This window comes from Oncorhynchus masou, chromosome 11 (genome assembly GCF_036934945.1).
Source record: "Oncorhynchus masou masou isolate Uvic2021 chromosome 11, UVic_Omas_1.1, whole genome shotgun sequence".
Taxonomy (NCBI): domain Eukaryota; kingdom Metazoa; phylum Chordata; class Actinopteri; order Salmoniformes; family Salmonidae; genus Oncorhynchus; species Oncorhynchus masou.
This window is the reverse complement of record NC_088222.1, coordinates 27,989,555-28,006,423: the sequence shown is the minus strand read 5'-3', so window position 1 is coordinate 28,006,423 and position 16,869 is coordinate 27,989,555. Positions and strand designations below refer to the sequence as shown.

Here is a 16,869-nt window from a genome sequence, read left to right as displayed (position 1 = left end):
GAAGAAAGCCATTTCTTAAAGATATCCATAAAAAGTGTTGTTTAAAGTTTGCCACAAGCCACCTGGGAGACACACCTAACATGTGGAAGAAGGTGCTCTGGTCAGATGAAACCAAAATTGAACTTTTTGGCAACAATGCAAAACGTTATGTTTGGCGTTAAAGCAACACAGCTCATCACCCTGAACACCCTATCCCCACTGTCAAACATGGTGGTGGCAGCATCATGGTTTGGGCCTGCTTTTCTTCAGCAGGGACAGGGAAGATGGTTAAAATTGATGGGAAGATGGATGGAGCCAAATACAGGACCATTCTGGAAGAAAACCTGATGGAGTCTGCAAAAGACCTGAGACTGAGACGGAGATTTGTCTTCCAACAAGACAATGATCCAAAACATAAAGCAAAATCTACAATGGAATGGTTGAAAAATAAACATATCCGGGTGTTAGAATGGCCAAGTCAAAGTCCAGACCTGAATCCAATCGAGAATCTGTGGAAAGAACTGAAAACTGCTGTTCACAAATGCTCTCCATCCAACCTCACTGAGCTCGAGCTGTTTTGCAAGGAGGAATGGGAAAAAATGTCAGTCTCTCGATGTGCAAAACTGATAAAGACATACCCCAAGCGACTTACAGCTGTAATCGCAGCAAAAGGTGGCTCTACAAAGTATTAACTTAAGGGGGCTGAATAATTTTGCACGCCCAATTTTTCAGTTTTTGATTTGTTAAAAAAGTTTGAAATATCCAATAAATGTCATTCCACTTCATGATTGTGTCCCACTTGTTGTTGATTCTTCACAAAAAATACAGTTTTATATCTTTATGTTTGAAGCCTGAAATGTGGCAAAAGGTCGCAAAGTTCAAGAGGGCCGAATACTTTCGCAAGGCACTGTATCCGTGGCCAACAGATGCATATCTGTATTCCCAGTTATGAAATCCATAGATTAGGGCCTAATTGATGTATTTACATTGACTGATTTCCTTATGTGAACTGTAACTCAGTCAAATCTTTGAAATTGTTGCACGTTGCGTTCATATTTTTGTTCAGTGTAATTTGAATTGGCACAAATATTTAGATATTTTGTGTGTTTTTTCATTTGATCTCTTTCATTTCCATGTAGGAGGCTGTCAACCTTGAACAAGTGTGCCTCCATGAGACTGGAGGTCCATTTTCAGTGCAAACAGGTGAGTAGACCTGCACATAAGATCTGTCTGTCTCAAAGTTTGTTGTGTGTAGGCCAGCCACTAGATCCACTGCTATAGCTTGTTACATGTCTCTCTGATTTTCACATTATATCTGAGTTTGCTTGACGGCCTTGTATATTACAATTGTTTTATTTTCCATTGTACATGCACAAATAAGTATATATTTGCTTTGCACTTAGACATAGCCCTTGTCAATGCAAATGATCCTTCCATAACCATGTTATAAAATGGTCTCTAATTTGTCTATCATCTGATGCAGAGTGAAGACTCTGAGGAGGATGACCTGTGTGCCATCAGTGACCGCTGGGCATTCCAGCGAGAGAGTAAGACATGGTCCCGACTGCGTACACTCTCCCCACACGTCTCCACCACCCTGCACCCTTTGAGGGCCTCTGCCAGTAGTGAGAGCATCCTGAGTGACTTCAGCAACCTGGAGGTCACCTCCACCCACAGCAGTAGCAGCCTGAGTGTGAAGAGTGACAGAGGTACCACTTCCAGCAACCCCTCCAGTCAGGTCACCAGCACGGCAGAGCCCTACACCCTTACCTCCCACCATGACTCCCATGGTTCCCACTCTCCCAATGGATCCGCCTGTGAGGACCAGCCTGTGTCTCCAAAAGACCTGCTTACTGTTCCTGTCGGCAGAGAGAAGACCAAGAGGTGTTCCAATACCTTCCTGAAGAGAATGGAGTCGTTCAAGAAAAAGGATAAAGAGAGGGAAGTGACAGATGGCCAAGCTGTGACCTCTCCACTGCAGTTCCCTCTAACCCCTGGCAGTTTGCATTGCACTTCCAATGAAAGTCTACCTGGTTTAAAAAACAACACTACAGAAAAGAGCAGTGTAAATTACAGCAGAAAAGCTCATACTATCTGTCGTACAGGCCGTAGGTCCCCAGTTGTGGACAGAGCTAATGCAAAGAGCAGTTGGCTCTATCTAGAGGACTATGACATGGCAGGGTGGAAGGGGGCTAAACAGGTTATTCAGAAGAGTGGCTATAAAAATGGACTGGATTGTCTGGTTCATCTGCCAATGGACCACAAGCCAGGCACGTTCCCCAAGTCCCTATCCATCGAGAGCCTGTGCACTACTTCCACCTCTCATGAGCTGCGTGAATGGCAGATGGAGGACGTAAACCTCTCCCTGGGCAGCAGTCACGAGTCCCAGGAATTCAACATGTTTCCTATAAGAAGAAACTCGTGTTCCTCAGTGGGGAGCATCTATGACAATGTAAATGAGGCTAGTGGCAGTTCAGACGAGTTGAGAGAGAAGGTCTTTGAGCACCTGGATGATATCCTTCAACATGTCCATGGCCTTCAGCAGAATATAGACCAGTGGTCCAAGAAGGTGTGTCAGGAGCTCAGTGACAAGCATGAGGAAGAGGAGGACACTGACGAGACCAGAGAAACAACATTCTCCTCCAGCCTCCATTTTGAGGAGCAGTCTATGTCAGATGTAGGCACGATGGCCAGTGACTACGACAGCACAGGAAACTCTTTGAATGAGGTGGAGGATGTTGAGACAAGAGAACGAAGGGACTCAGGAGTGGGTGCTTCCTTAACCAGGCCAAGCAGGTAAACATACATTGTTATATATAAAGATGATAACATTTTCAGGTTCATCAATATTTCACCGAATGTCAAATAGCTCTTGACATTTAGACAGTATAATAGTAAAAACACATAAATTAATTGATTTAATCACCTTTAAGATATACCACAAATGGACACTCATAGCATTGCTATAGATCAAAACATTGACCTTTATTCCCAATACATTTCCCCTCTATCTAGGAAGCTACGGTGGCATAGTTTCCAGAACTCCCACAGGCCGAGCCTGACTTCAGCCTCCCAGGAAATTAACCGCCAGTCAGCTGCTCAGCTCAACCTTCTGCAAAAGTTCTCTCTGCTCCGGCTCACTGCTATAATGGAGAAATACTGCGAACCCAACAAACATGGCTGGAGCTGGTGAGTGGAGGGCCCTTGGGTGTGTAGAGTGGAGATTGAAATATAGATAAAAGGCAGAGACGTAGGGAAGTGCACTCTATTATACTGTCCTTTTCATATGCATTTAGTCAGGGCAGTGAGTATTGTATTGTGGTAAGGATATTGCTTTTTAAAATGCATCGTATACATTTTTCCATATGGAAAGGCCTTTGATCTGCATTTATGCAGCTAATGTATAGTAGTATAAAAGGAAAACATGTTTTCCATAAATTTCGCAACTGTCTCATTCAGCGTCTTATTTCTCATGCGGATGACTCTTGCTTCTCAAGAATCAATCACATCATACACAAAGAAACCATTATCTAAAATTGCATTGGCCATTTTAGCACACGATCAGTTAGCAGGTTTTATTCTCCATCCTAAAAGGTTCAAACTTTAATTTCTCTTGAATCATCAGCCATGTGCTGTCACCCAATTAGGCTTCATCAGACAAAATTGAAACCGTTTTGTTCCAAAATAGACTGATTAGGATTTGGCAATAGACCAAACAGTTTTCATCCAAAAAAGACATCAGGTGTCCAAGGAGAATATCTAATGTTATCTGTGGTGCTGTTTGGATAGTTTCTGCCTTTTTTCCACTCAGTGGAATGACTACCAATTCACCCACAACTCATCTAAACAGATTTTTTTCCAAACAGTTCAAACAGTTTTCATCCAAAAAAGACATCAGATGTCAAAGGAAAATATATAATGTTACCTGTGCTGCTGTTTGCATGGTTTCTAACCTTTTCCCACTCTGTTTAGACTACCAAATAACCCACAACACACCCAATTTGACAAGATTACATGTATTTCAGGTAACAAACTTTATGGTGATATCTAAATGAAAAGATTGAATCTAGTCCCCCTTTTCCTCTGTATTGGCAGGTCTATTCCTAAGTTTATGAAGAGGAGTAAGGTCCCTGACTACAGGGACAAACAGGTTTTTGGTGTTCCACCAATCATCAATGTCCAAAGGAGTGGGCAACCCCTACCCCAGAGCATCCAGCAGGCCATGCGCTACCTCCGCAGCCAATGTCTGGAAAAGGTAGTCACTCTCATCCCCTCAACGTGAATGTGTTCCCTCATGCTACAGTGTGTGTATAACCTTATGATTTTAGTATGTGTTCCACTCCAGATATGTTATGTCACTGTATTTCTATTGTAGTGAGATTTCATGTACTTGGTGATACATTATATATGATAATGCATTGAAGTTTATGAATAATGCTAATACACCAATGACAGTATCAACTGTTTTTCACTCCTATTCCTGTCAAGGTTGGCATTTTCCGTAAGTCTGGGGTGAAGTCTCGGATCCAGACTCTACGGCAGCTGAATGAAAATTCCCCAGACCACGTGAGGTACCAGGGCCAATCAGCCTACGATGTGGCCGACCTGCTGAAACAGTACTTCAGAGACCTGCCTGAGCCTGTCCTCACCACCAAGCTCACTGAAACCTTCCTGCAGATCTACCAATGTGAGTCAGTGGCTCTAAGTGTTCCCCTCTCATCCACTCTGGGAAGCTCTGAACCCCTGTGTCTGGTTTAAATTGCCCTTCAGCATACACTTATCAGATTGAAATCATTGACTAGATAAAGTCTCCTTTGAGAAGTCAATCAACTAATTGATAGGCACAGTAATCATACTGTACTCTATGATGTCCTCCAACTTGGATTTTACAGCGAGAGTTAGGGTTTATCGAGGTTTTACAAACATGGCATTAAGTTACTGTCTGTATTTGATGTCTGGTTATGATATACATGGAATGTCTATACTGCTATAATTACCAGGTGCATTCAAATGTCATCAGTTTCATCCTCAGTATCATGCTAAGATCTTAAAACCAACATAGCAATACACATTCAGATGTATCTGTCATGTGTATTTCCCAGGTGTCCCGAAGGACATGCGTCTTCAGGCAGCCCAGGCTGCAGTCATCCTTCTGCCTGACGAGAACCGGGAGGTACTGCAGACCCTGCTCTACTTCCTCAGTGACATCGCCTCTGCCGAGGAGAACCAGATGACAGCTGGGAACCTGGCCGTGTGCCTGGCCCCCTCCATCCTACACCTCAACATCTCCAAGAAAGAGGGCACCTCCCCCAGGTATGTACTGGTATTCATGTTTCTGTGTATGTTTTCATCATGGCATGTTTTGATTTGTTTTGGCATGTGTTGCCTGGCACTTAGGGGCAGATTCAGACTTCGGACAGTTACACTTTTCCTAGACATGCCTTTCCTATGCACTTCTCAGTAGTTGGTATTCAGACTTACCTATTGCAGGCGCAAAATGCGCTCTACAGATGTGGCTAACTTGCTCACACCAAATAACTGTAAATCAACTCTCTGAAAACCCTTGGTATTTTCCAAACTTTTGACTGATACCATGTATGCATATTCATCTCTGTTTCAGCACTAACTGGTAGATATAGAAACACACTGATCTTGTAGATTATTTTGACACATTTTTGGGTTAGGAAAGTATGTAAGTATGAATCATAAAAAACAGGTTTGGAGAGCCTTTATGGAAAAAAATATATTGAGGAATAACAATAGTGGTTTGATTCATCCTGAAAGTTGCCATATTCAAGTTCAATCCATATAATGTTGGAAGTTGGGAAAAAGTGGACAAGAGGGGTTAAACATAAATCTACCCTAATCCTCACTAATCATTGAACTGTATGACAACGGTCCAGTTGTCGTGAATCATGCGCCAGGCTCCAGGTTTAAACTGCTACGCGTGGTCTGAGTTCCATAATTATTCAAATGCACTACGTCCCAAATGATTGCACGTTAGCCTAATATGATCCAATATTGCTAGCGACCATCAGGAACAATCTACACTGATGTGACAGAGGAAAGAAAAACGGAATGGAATAAATTGATGCAAAACATTGGCTACAAATTGTAGGAAACTAACACTAAAGTGACACTAGACAGTAATAAATGTACACTGAGTATACCAAACATTAGGAACACCTTCCTAATATTGAGTTGCACCCTCCGATATGCCCTCAGACCAACCTCAATTCGTCAGGGCATGGACTCTACGAGGTCCCGAAAGCATTCCACAGGGATACGGGCCCATGTTTACTCCTTTGCTTCCCACAGTTGTGTCAAGTTGGTTGGATGTCCTTTGGGTGGTGGACCAATCACGATACACGCGGGAAACTGTTGAGTGTGAAAAACCTAGCAGTGTTGCGGTACACAAACTGGTGCGACTGGCAAACTGGTGCGACTGGCACCTACTACCATACCCTTTTCAAAGGCACTTACATTTTTTGTCTTGCCCATCCATGTCTCAGTTGTCTCAAGGCTTAAACTTTTTTTAACCTGTTTCCTCCCCTTTATCTTCACTGATTGAAGTGGATTTAACAAGTCACATCAATAAAGGATCATAGCTTTCCTCACACGTAAAGGTGGTAGAAGTTTTAGGGAATTAAGTCAAGGTCAGAATACGGTGTATCTATAGACACCAGTGGCAGTCGGTGCCGTTTAAGATGAAGGAGCGTGCTAAAAACAAATTATGAGCATGGCCTTATTTTTGTTGCAGCATATTGTATGACTGTCATTCATATTCCATTCACCCAGCACAATGTAACATCGATAGGCTTGGGCTACTACATGAAAATGTCCTGTACCCATCATGAGGTTGCTTCAACCTAGCTTGTGAATGAAAGTTTACAATGTATTTGCACAGGTTGAGAGACTTTTGAGTAATCAAGGTGACAGACAGTGACACATTCAATACCGCCTTGCACACTCTTGCCTGCATCTACAGTAGCTGATCTTGGATGTGATCATCAGTCCAACAGTTGTAAATGAGAGCTATTATTGGACAAATTCAGTTATGTTCATTCCCATTTCGTTACGTTTGTTTCCATTTAAGAAGAGATTTAACAGAATCTGCAGAATGAATACACCACAATCACACGAACAGTTCACTTTCATAGCAGCCACATAAAAACAGCATGAACATTTTCCTCATGTCTATATAATTTCTTCTCGCAACTATCTACACGCTCTCCTCCTCTCACCTCTTCCCTTCACTTGTAGATTTCAGTGCACAACACATCAGCTGTCTGTGACCAGGCAAATAAAACTTCCCATGACAGCTAAATGCTACACACAGCCTACATCGTTGTCAAGTCATAGTCAACTAGAACTGACATGTTAGTAAACCCACTACAATCATGCAGTACAGTGTAAAGTCAAAAAATGGTTTAGCAGTTACACAGGCAGGACCCGGTGGCAAGAAATTCATTAAACCAAAAGCTTGCGTTGACTTGGAAGAGTTCCAGTGTTGGATAGCCATAGCCAGCTGGCTAATATAGCATCCCTCTGTTTGAGCCTGGTGTACACTAAACTTGCTAGCTGCATTGGCTAGCTAATTGAACGTTTAAAAAAAATACAACCAAATACAGCTAGCTCTCTCCCGCTTGCTTCTCCTAAATTTGGGAAGAAATGAATTTGTACAAAACTGTTCAACTCTGGTCTTTCTCTCTCTTTGACTCAACTACTCACCACATGTCATGCACTGCAGTGCTAGCGAGCTGTAGCTTTCAGTACTAGATTAATTCAGATATTAATTCTCTGATCCTTTGATTGGGTGGACAATGTCAGTTCATGCTGCAAGAGGTCTGATAGGTTGGAGGACATCCTCCGGAAGTTGTCATAATTACTGTGAATATCACGTTTCAGGTAAGACCCAAATGCAGACTGTGTTGAAGTAACAGTGTTTATTACAGTAACAGGGGCAGGCAAACGACAGGTCAAGGCAGGCAGGGGTCGATAATCCAGAGAATGGGCAAAGGCACAGGATGGCAGGCAGGCAGGCTCAGTTTAGGCAGAGGTCGGTAATCCAGAGAATGGGCAAAGGCACAGGACGGCAGGCAGGCTCAGGGTCAGGGGCAGGCAGCGTAGTCAGGCAGGCGGGCTCAGAGTCAGGACAGGCAAAGGTCAAAACCAGGAGAGAGAGAAAAAGAGAGACTGGGGAAAAGCATGCAAATACAGTATGTCTTGACAATTAACTCAGTGTAAAGCACCAAGTTCCTGACATCTATCACCACTTTCACTGTAAATTCAAATCCCTCAGAGAATGATCATTTTTCCTTCAAAATTTGATTTTCAATGGCAGTCATCACCTTGAAATGAAGATTAAGAATGATTTAATAAAGAAAAAATCCTGAAATGCAAAAATTGGCAAATCAAAAGTATCAAAAGAAACTAAAAAAATAAACAAAAACAAAAAACAGACTACATATATTGAACATAGGGCATGTAGGCACAGAACTATTTAAATACAATTTTAATATGGGAAAAACATAGGGACAAAAAGCACAATTCTACTGTAATTATCTACTTTGTTATTTGACTTCAGGACCAACAGTGGAGGGACATTTCCTTAATTTTTTTTTACCCTAAATGGGTTTTGAACTCAACAACTGTCTTATGGTAGTTGGGTGAAAAAATGCTAACACTTGACAAGACTACCATTGTCTTTGATTTCATTTTACGATGGATGTAGCTACAGTGGGGAGAACAAGTTTTTGAAACACTGCCGATTTTGCAGGTTTTCCCACTTACAAAGCATGTAGAGGTCTGTAATTTTTTATCATAGGTACACTTCAACTGTGAGAGACGGAATCTAAAACAAAAATCCAGAAAATCACATTGTATGATTTTTAAGTAATTCATTTGCATTTTATTGCATGACGTAAGTATTTGATCACCTACCAACCAGTAAGAATTCCGGCTCACACACCTGTTAGTTTTTCTTTAAGAAGCCCTCCTGTTCTCCACTCATTACTTGTATTAACTGCACCGGTTTGAACTCGTTACCTGTATAAAAGACACCTGTCCACACACTCAATCAAACAGACTCCAACCTCTCCACAATGGCCAAGACCAGAGAGTTGTGTAAGGACATCAGGGATAAAATTGTAGACCTGCACAAGGCTGGGATGGGCTACAGGACAATAGGCAAGCAGCTTGGTGAGAAGACAACAACTGTTGGCGCAATTATTAGAAAATGGAAGAAGTTCAAGATGACGGTCAATCACCCTTGGTCTGGGGCTCCATGTAAGATCTCACCCCGTGGGGCATCAATGATCATGTGGAAGGTGAGGGATCAGCCCAGAACTACACGGCAGGACCTGGTCAATGACTTGAAGAGAGCTGGGACCACAGTCTCAAAGAAAACCATTAGTAACACACTACACCGTCATGGATTAAAATCCTGCAGCGCACGCAAGGTCCCCCTGCTCAAGCCAGCGCGTGTCCAGGCCCGTCTGAAGTTTGCCAATGAACATCTGGATGATCCAGAGGAGGAATGAGAGGAGGTCATGTGGTCTGATGAGACGAAAATAGAGCTTTAGAGTGTTTGGGGGAAGAAGAAGGATGAGTACAACTCCATCAGGTGGAAACATCATTCTTTGGGGATGCTTTTCTGCAAAGGGGACAGGACGACTGCACTGTATTGATGGGAGGATGGATGGGGCCATGTATTGCGAGATCTTGGCCAACAACCTCCTTCCCTCAGTAAGAGCATTGAAGATGGCTGGGTTTTCCAGCATGATAACGACCCAAAACACACAGCCAGGGCAACTAAGGAGTGGCTCCGTAAGTAGCATCTCAAGGTCCTGGAGTGGCCTAGCCAGTCTCCAGACCTGAACCCAATAGGAAATTTTTGGAGGGAGCTGAAAGTCTGTATTGTCCAGCGACAGCCCCGAAACCTGAAGGATCTGGAGAAGGTCTGTATGAAGGAGTGGGCCAAAATCCCTACTGCAGTGTGTGCAAACCTGGTCAAGAACTACAGGAAATGTATGATCTCTGTAATTGCAAACAAAGGTTTCTGTACCAAATATTAAGTTCTGCTTTTCTGATGTATCAAATACTTATGTCATGCAATAAAATGCTAATTAATTACTTAAAAATCATACAATGTGATTTTCTGGATTTTTGTTTTAGATTCCGTCTCTCGCAGTTGAAGTGTACCTATGATAAAAATTACAGACATCTACATGCTTTGTAAGTAGGAAAACCTGTAAAATCGGCAGTGTATCAAATACTTGTTCTCCCCACTGTACGCATAATCCTTGTTGATGTTATTTTTTTGTAAAAGCACATAGATGTGTACAAAACGATAACAAAAACATGGAATTCTGTCATATATCCAGAAATATGTCTTACAGCCTTTTGAGTTTTGTGTAACATCAGTAGCATTGTCAAGGAAGCATCATGCAAAATTAGGTTTGCCAAACAGTTAAAATAATTAATCGAGTTAATGGTGATATGATATTACGGTTTGTTTCCATTTGACTGGTTTCACATTCATCTCCGGGGATCATCTAAAACAATTGCTATGTGCATTTAGAATCCCCTTCTCCAAACGGATTACTCATTTACAGTGCCTTGCGAAAGTATTCGGCCCCCTTGAACTTTGCGACCCTATTGTCCTGAGACTGGGACGGAGATTTGTCTTCCAACAAGACAATGATCCAAAACATAAAGAAAAATCTACAATGGAATGGTTCAAAAATAAACATATCCAGCCAGGTGTTAGAATGGCCAAGCCAAAGTCCAGACCTGAATCCAATCGAGAATCTGTGGAAAGAACTGAAAACTGCTGTTGACAAATGCTCTCCATCCAACCTCACTGAGCTCGAGCTGTTTTGCAAGGAGGAATGGAAAAAATTTCAGTCTCTCGATGTGCAAAACTGATAGAGACATACCCCAAGCGACTTACAGCTGTAATCGCAGCAAAAGGTGGCTCTACAAAGTATTAACTTAAGGGGGCTGAATAATTTTGCACGCCCAATTTTTCCGTTTTTGATTTGTTAAAAAAGTTTGAAATATCCAATAAATGTCGTTCCACTTCATGATTGTGTCCCACTTGTTGTTGATTCTTCACAAAAAAATACAGTTTTATATCTTTATGTTTGAAGCCTAAAATGTGGCAAAAGGTCGCAAAGTTCAAGGGGGCCAAATACTTTTGCAAGGCACTGTACCTAGCTCTTATCAATAGCTCATCAATTTGAATGTTTTTCATGGCATTTTCACCATAAACAACACAAAAGTCACTGTAACATACATCTATTAATGCTCCCAATGTTTAAGTAGGCCTACTTCCTCTGATCAATGTTCTTGAAGTTAAACACTTGCGTGCAAGCACACACACAGTACGTCCAACCAACCTCACAACTGCAGACCACATGTAACCACACCAGCCCAGGACCTCCACATCCAGCTTCTTCACCTGCAGGATTGTCTGAGAACAGCCACCTCGAAAACTGAGGAGTATTTCTGTAATAAAGCCCTTTTGTGGGGAAAAACTCAATCTGATTGGCTGGGCAGGGGTGCAGCAATGCCCAGCCAATCAGATTGAGTTTTCCCCATTGCTGCGCCCCTGGCCAGTCAAGTGAAATCCATAGATTAGGGCCTAATGAATTTATTTGAATTGACTTATTTCCTTATATATACTGTAACTCAGTAAAATAGTTTAAATTGTGCATGTCGCGTTTATATTCTTGTTCAGAATGTTATGAAGTCCATAGAAGATATTAACAACAGACCAGCCAGGTCTGAGTTCATGTAAAATATAATAGCTACAGCTTTTAGATCTAGCCTTGGCTATTTATCCATGTTCTTCAACTTGAACTAGTCACAAGCTGCTACTTCTACAATTGGGATAATTTGGTAAATCTTTTGATCTGAGAACTAAAAGTTTTTCTTCAAAATTGTTCTTCAAAATTTGCACGCATCGGGAACCAAAATAGACTAACAGCACTACCTGAAAAGGTATCTATCACTGCCTAAAGGTTTCCACTAGTCACCTTACAGTTTCCACTAGTTAGTCAAAATTGGCTATATCAAGAGAGAAAAATGGGGGGAAAACGTGCTTTTTGGTCTTAATTTAAGGTTAGGCATAAGGTCAACAGTGTGGTTAAGGTTAGGGTTATATGTAAAATCAGATTAGAAGACAAATGTTTGTTTTTTAATGGGCGGGGCTTCTGACTTTGTGGCTGTGGTAACTAGTGACGACCCCCTCTAACGCCGAGAAAGCCCAGATTCAAACTTAACAGCTCTGCAACCGTTATAATGCCAAAATAGGTTCTTTGATCACCAAATATATGTAGTTTCGGTGCGCAACTATCTTAATTTAGTCCCATTACGGACGGTATGTACTTCCAAAATACTGTATGTGCTGAATAGTCATTTCTTTCGGTTGCTTGTAAAAATAAATGTACACCTTTTTTGCAAGTACATACCGGCCGCAACGGGAGTAAATTAAGATAGTTGTTCACCGAAACTACATATTTGGTGATCAACGAACGTATCTGACATTATAACGCTTGCAGAGCAAGCTGAGATTGTGGCGCGTTAGAGAAGGCGTTCTGGGCATTCGAGAAGTCTACTAGATACGTTTAGCGCTACCGAGCCTGTCATGTGCTGTGTTTAAAAGGGTCCGTGCGGAAACACGTGCGTTTAAAAGGGTCAGTGCAACCCGCAAATCGGAGTGGTTCCAGCATTCCTACATCTACAAGAACACCCCCCCTCCCCCCCCCACACACACATCTTCATGCTTGTGTGACACTTGATATTCTGGATTTCCCCGATTGTGTGATTAAAATGTGGGTAAAAATGGAAATAAAACTATTATCAGATTTTTTTCAGGGACAAATGGCACTGTCTACCGCTGTACGAGCTAGCTACCACTGTTGCCCACAACTCCTGTGTACCGGAGTCCTTTTTGCTAGCTAGATAGCTAGAACAGTGTCGCCCCGCCTGCTTTGTAACGGAGACCTCCTACTAGCTTGCTAACCCATGGTGTCTTTCGCTCCTGCCTGCCGAACATCTGCCCTCGCCGTCTTTACCAGAACTTCAGGAATACAGTGCCAGAAAGGCGAAAGCGATGAACACTGCCTTCTGGTTTACTAGCGAGAGAGCGACCTCTTCTTCTGTGGGGTTTATCGGCAGTTGGCATCCAACGTTATAGTGCAATACCACCACCTACCGTACTGGAGAGCCACCACCTCCCCCTGTGCACCGGAGTCTTAGCTTAAAAATTGACCAATAAAAGTGTAAAGAGGGGTTCCTGCAGATGCAGAAATGCCCACATGCAGGAACGCCCTGGTTTGCGGGCCGCAGTTACACCCTTCTCATCAATGGCATCCCAAAAAAATCCGCCATTAAAAATGTTGCGTGTTATTTAACGCGTTAACTTTGACAGCCCTTTTCAAAATATATCGGCACACTCCAGCACATTCCACTTATCAAGACCATTGGTAACAAACTATTCCAAGCAGTTGGATGGTTTAAACACTCTCCCCCTGGTGGCCAAATTGACCTTTAACAAATGCAATCGATGATGGCTCTACCGTTTAAAGTATATGATAGGTTAATTCATTATTTAGTTACCAGATTTAATTATCCGCTCAGCATCGTAGCTAATTGTGCCAGGTTTTCCTATGAGAAAAGCTAGCAGCTATCCATTTAAGACCAATGGCTTAAACCAATGGTTTTAGCAAAAGCGTTGGACCAGTGGTTTTCCTCTGGGCTAAAGAAATGTACGAACTGCTGCATATTAACATCCTCATGGATGTATCATGTCAAAAATAAAGCCCAAACAAAACTACAGAGGGCTGACAGTGTTAGACCATTTAATTTCCTCTTGACTATTTCCTCATCGAAATGCATATGAACAACATTGTACTGCTGTTGAACTCAAAGCTGAGAGAATGATTGTGATGTGTGTTGACTATGTTCCATCTTTGTGGAAGATTAATCCACCGAAGGGGCGCAGGGGGAAAACCGGACCACAAGGACCTGAGTGAGAACATGGCTGCCACTCAAGGACTCAGCCACATGATTGTGGAGTGCAAGAAATTATTCCAGGTATTATACATAATATATGCACAGTCCTTGACGTAAAACAATCTATTTTCTGAATAGAATGATCCCTCAGAACAATCAATCTGTAACGAAACACCACCCACATGCATTGACTATTTATTGTCCAAAAAATGTGAGCCATTTGAAGAGTGGTTTATTTTTTAGAAAGCATTTATTTAAGAATAAATGAAACAGACATGGTTTCACAGTTTACAGTGTATAGAGTAAATGCCATGTCGGATATGAACTTGAGGTACATTCACAGAGGAATTCAGTAGGCTGCTCTATATGCACTGTACATGACAACTGCTATGTATGTATTTTTATTAATTAAAAAAAGAACCCAGTTGACCTCTAATTTGGTGCGACAGATCCCTCATGAAATGATGCTGCAGTCGCGGAACTCCTATGTCGCAGCAGATGCCCAGCCACTCCCTCTCCACGGCTTGGGCCTGAACATGAAGGGCGAGCCTGTGGATTACAGAGCCTACCTGGAGGATAATATCCAGGCTCTACTGAGGGAGTCCACAGAGAAGAGCAAAGGATGGCACAGCGCCCTGGGCCCAGAAAACACAGAGCTGACATACAAGAAGGTACTGCTCAGTGACACTGCTGCATACTGATACTATGCTGTCTGTTATCAAACAAAACCAGAATGTACTGCTCAATAACATACTAGTGCAGAGGTCGGCAACAGACAGTAAGCCAAAACCGGCCTGCAAGTAATTTTTTTGGCCTCCAAAATTTCTGGCTATGATTTTAGTTTTTGGTCAACATTTATTTTTCTTTAGGAAGTCTGTTCCCAAATATTCACACAAAAAAGAGACATATGTGATCATGTCTCAATGTAATCAAGGTATGAAATTATTGTTATTTTCAAATACAATCTCTCTTTGGGCTTAGTTGTGGTCGATTTGCAGTGTACACAACAATCAGTCCGCGGCTGGATCTAGTTGCCTCCCCCTGCACTAGTGCATACTAATATTAGTGTTGTCTGCAGGTCATTCAATCACAGGTCCACGTTTGTCAATGTTGTTATATTGAAGATACATTTTGCTTTGATTTTGCCCTGCATTGTCACAACAGTATGGCCTTCAATCATTGTATGATTGGAAAAGGTTAAATTCCCTTTTTTACCTTAAGCCTCCTTTGATAATTGAATTTACCATTTGGAATAGCTTCTTTGGCTGTTAAAATGAAGTAAATTCTGTCCATTTTGAAGAGTGATGGCATGTTAGCTCGCTTGTTAAAGCTACAGTATACTTTTCAGTCCTGAGCCATAATCTCACAATTCATTTGTTCTATTCAGGTAGGGGACGGCCATCCCATCCGTCTTTGGAAAGTGACCACCGAGATCGAGGCCCCGCCCCAGACAGTGTTGCACAGAGTTTTGCGTGAGCGCCACCTGTGGGATGATGACCTGCTCCACAGCCGTGTAATCGAGGCTCTTGAGAACAACACAGAGGTGTATCACTATGTGACAGACAGCATGGCACCTCATCCCCGCAGGGACTTCGTAGTGCTTAGGTACGCATGGAGGACGAGATTAGCTCATCAATAATTGTCTGTCTTGCCTAGGGCTCTATCCAAGGCTTCATTTGGAGACATGGGTGGAAGGGCAGAGTGGCCAGAAGCCGATCATACATATGTCTGCCCTTTTCGCAGGGGTAGTCAAGTTGTCAGTTCAGTAAGGTGCGGTGTTAAAGGCCCAGTGCAGTCAAAAATGGTTGGAATAATACTGTGAATTTGTGAAAATTAGTGTAAGATGCCTGTTTTGTTGGGATGGAGTTTTGGCCTTCCATGGGGATATCACTATGTTGTAAATTAGTTAATACACCAAAAGGAAAGAGAGTTCCAAACCTCTCTGCCAATAACAGCAAATGTTTTGTTTTGCCTTTCCCACTCAGACCACTCCTAGAGAGTTCATGGCATTTTCACCATAAACAACACAAAAGTCACTGTAACATACAGCTATTAATGCTCCCAATGTTTAAGGAGGCTACTTCCTCTGATCAATGTTCTTGAAGTTATTAAGTTACTGGTAAAGCTTCAGGCATTCTAAATGAGTGTTCTCCTAATTTCTGATTTGAGGGTTGACTATAACAAAAAATAACTGTCTCTTGTTTGAGAAATTGCCCTTTGCTAAGAATCTATTTAGTTTATTTTATTACCATTTTAACTGAAAACAATCACAGTAAGGTACTAAATTGTAACCAAGAAATGATTTCATATTGAGATGAAAACTGCTGCATAGGACCTTTATGTCTTGCCTCAGGCTGTTGATTTAAACCAAAGATGACAGTAATGACCCTTGCTGTATTTTTCTCCTGCTTAGGCGGTGGTGTAGTGACCTTCCTCAGGGCCTGTGTCTGCTAGTGTCCTCCTCTGTGGACCATGACAATGTGCACCTGGAGGCAGGGCTACGGGCAGTGCTGCTCACCTCACGGGTCCTGATTGAGCCCTCAGGGATGGGCCGGTCCAGGCTGACGCATTACTGCAGAGCAGATGTTAGGTAGGGATCCAGCTTCTCATCTATGCATTCATTTCCATTGGACTGGACTCATGTATTTCAATGATGATTTAAATGGATAATTGATTAACTGCCTATGAACATAGTCTGTACATAGTTCATCTGTAAATAGCCCACCCAATCTACCTACCTCATCCTCATATTGTTTTTATTTACTTTTCTGCTCTTTTGCACACCAGTATCTTTACTTGCACATCATCATCTGCTCATTTATCACTCCAGTGTTAATCTGCTAAATTCTAATTACTTCGCTACTAAGG

At 42.2% G+C, this 16,869-nt stretch overlaps 1 protein-coding gene across 2 annotated transcripts in view; it reads left to right on the top strand.

Moving 5' to 3' along the window:
- stard8 (StAR related lipid transfer domain containing 8) overlaps window positions 1-16,869 on the top strand; it is a 43,392-nt gene that overhangs the window by 23,347 nt on the left and 3,176 nt on the right. For both annotated transcript variants that reach the window (XM_064977997.1, XM_064977998.1), the window contains 10 exons: window positions 1,119-1,182; window positions 1,463-2,775; window positions 2,995-3,168; window positions 4,075-4,234; window positions 4,468-4,666; window positions 5,082-5,292; window positions 13,968-14,082; window positions 14,451-14,672; window positions 15,389-15,606; window positions 16,415-16,591. In XM_064977997.1, coding sequence (XP_064834069.1) covers window positions 1,119-1,182; window positions 1,463-2,775; window positions 2,995-3,168; window positions 4,075-4,234; window positions 4,468-4,666; window positions 5,082-5,292; window positions 13,968-14,082; window positions 14,451-14,672; window positions 15,389-15,606; window positions 16,415-16,591 — 2,853 coding nt within the window. The remainder of the gene's footprint in view (window positions 1-1,118; window positions 1,183-1,462; window positions 2,776-2,994; window positions 3,169-4,074; window positions 4,235-4,467; window positions 4,667-5,081; window positions 5,293-13,967; window positions 14,083-14,450; window positions 14,673-15,388; window positions 15,607-16,414; window positions 16,592-16,869) is intronic.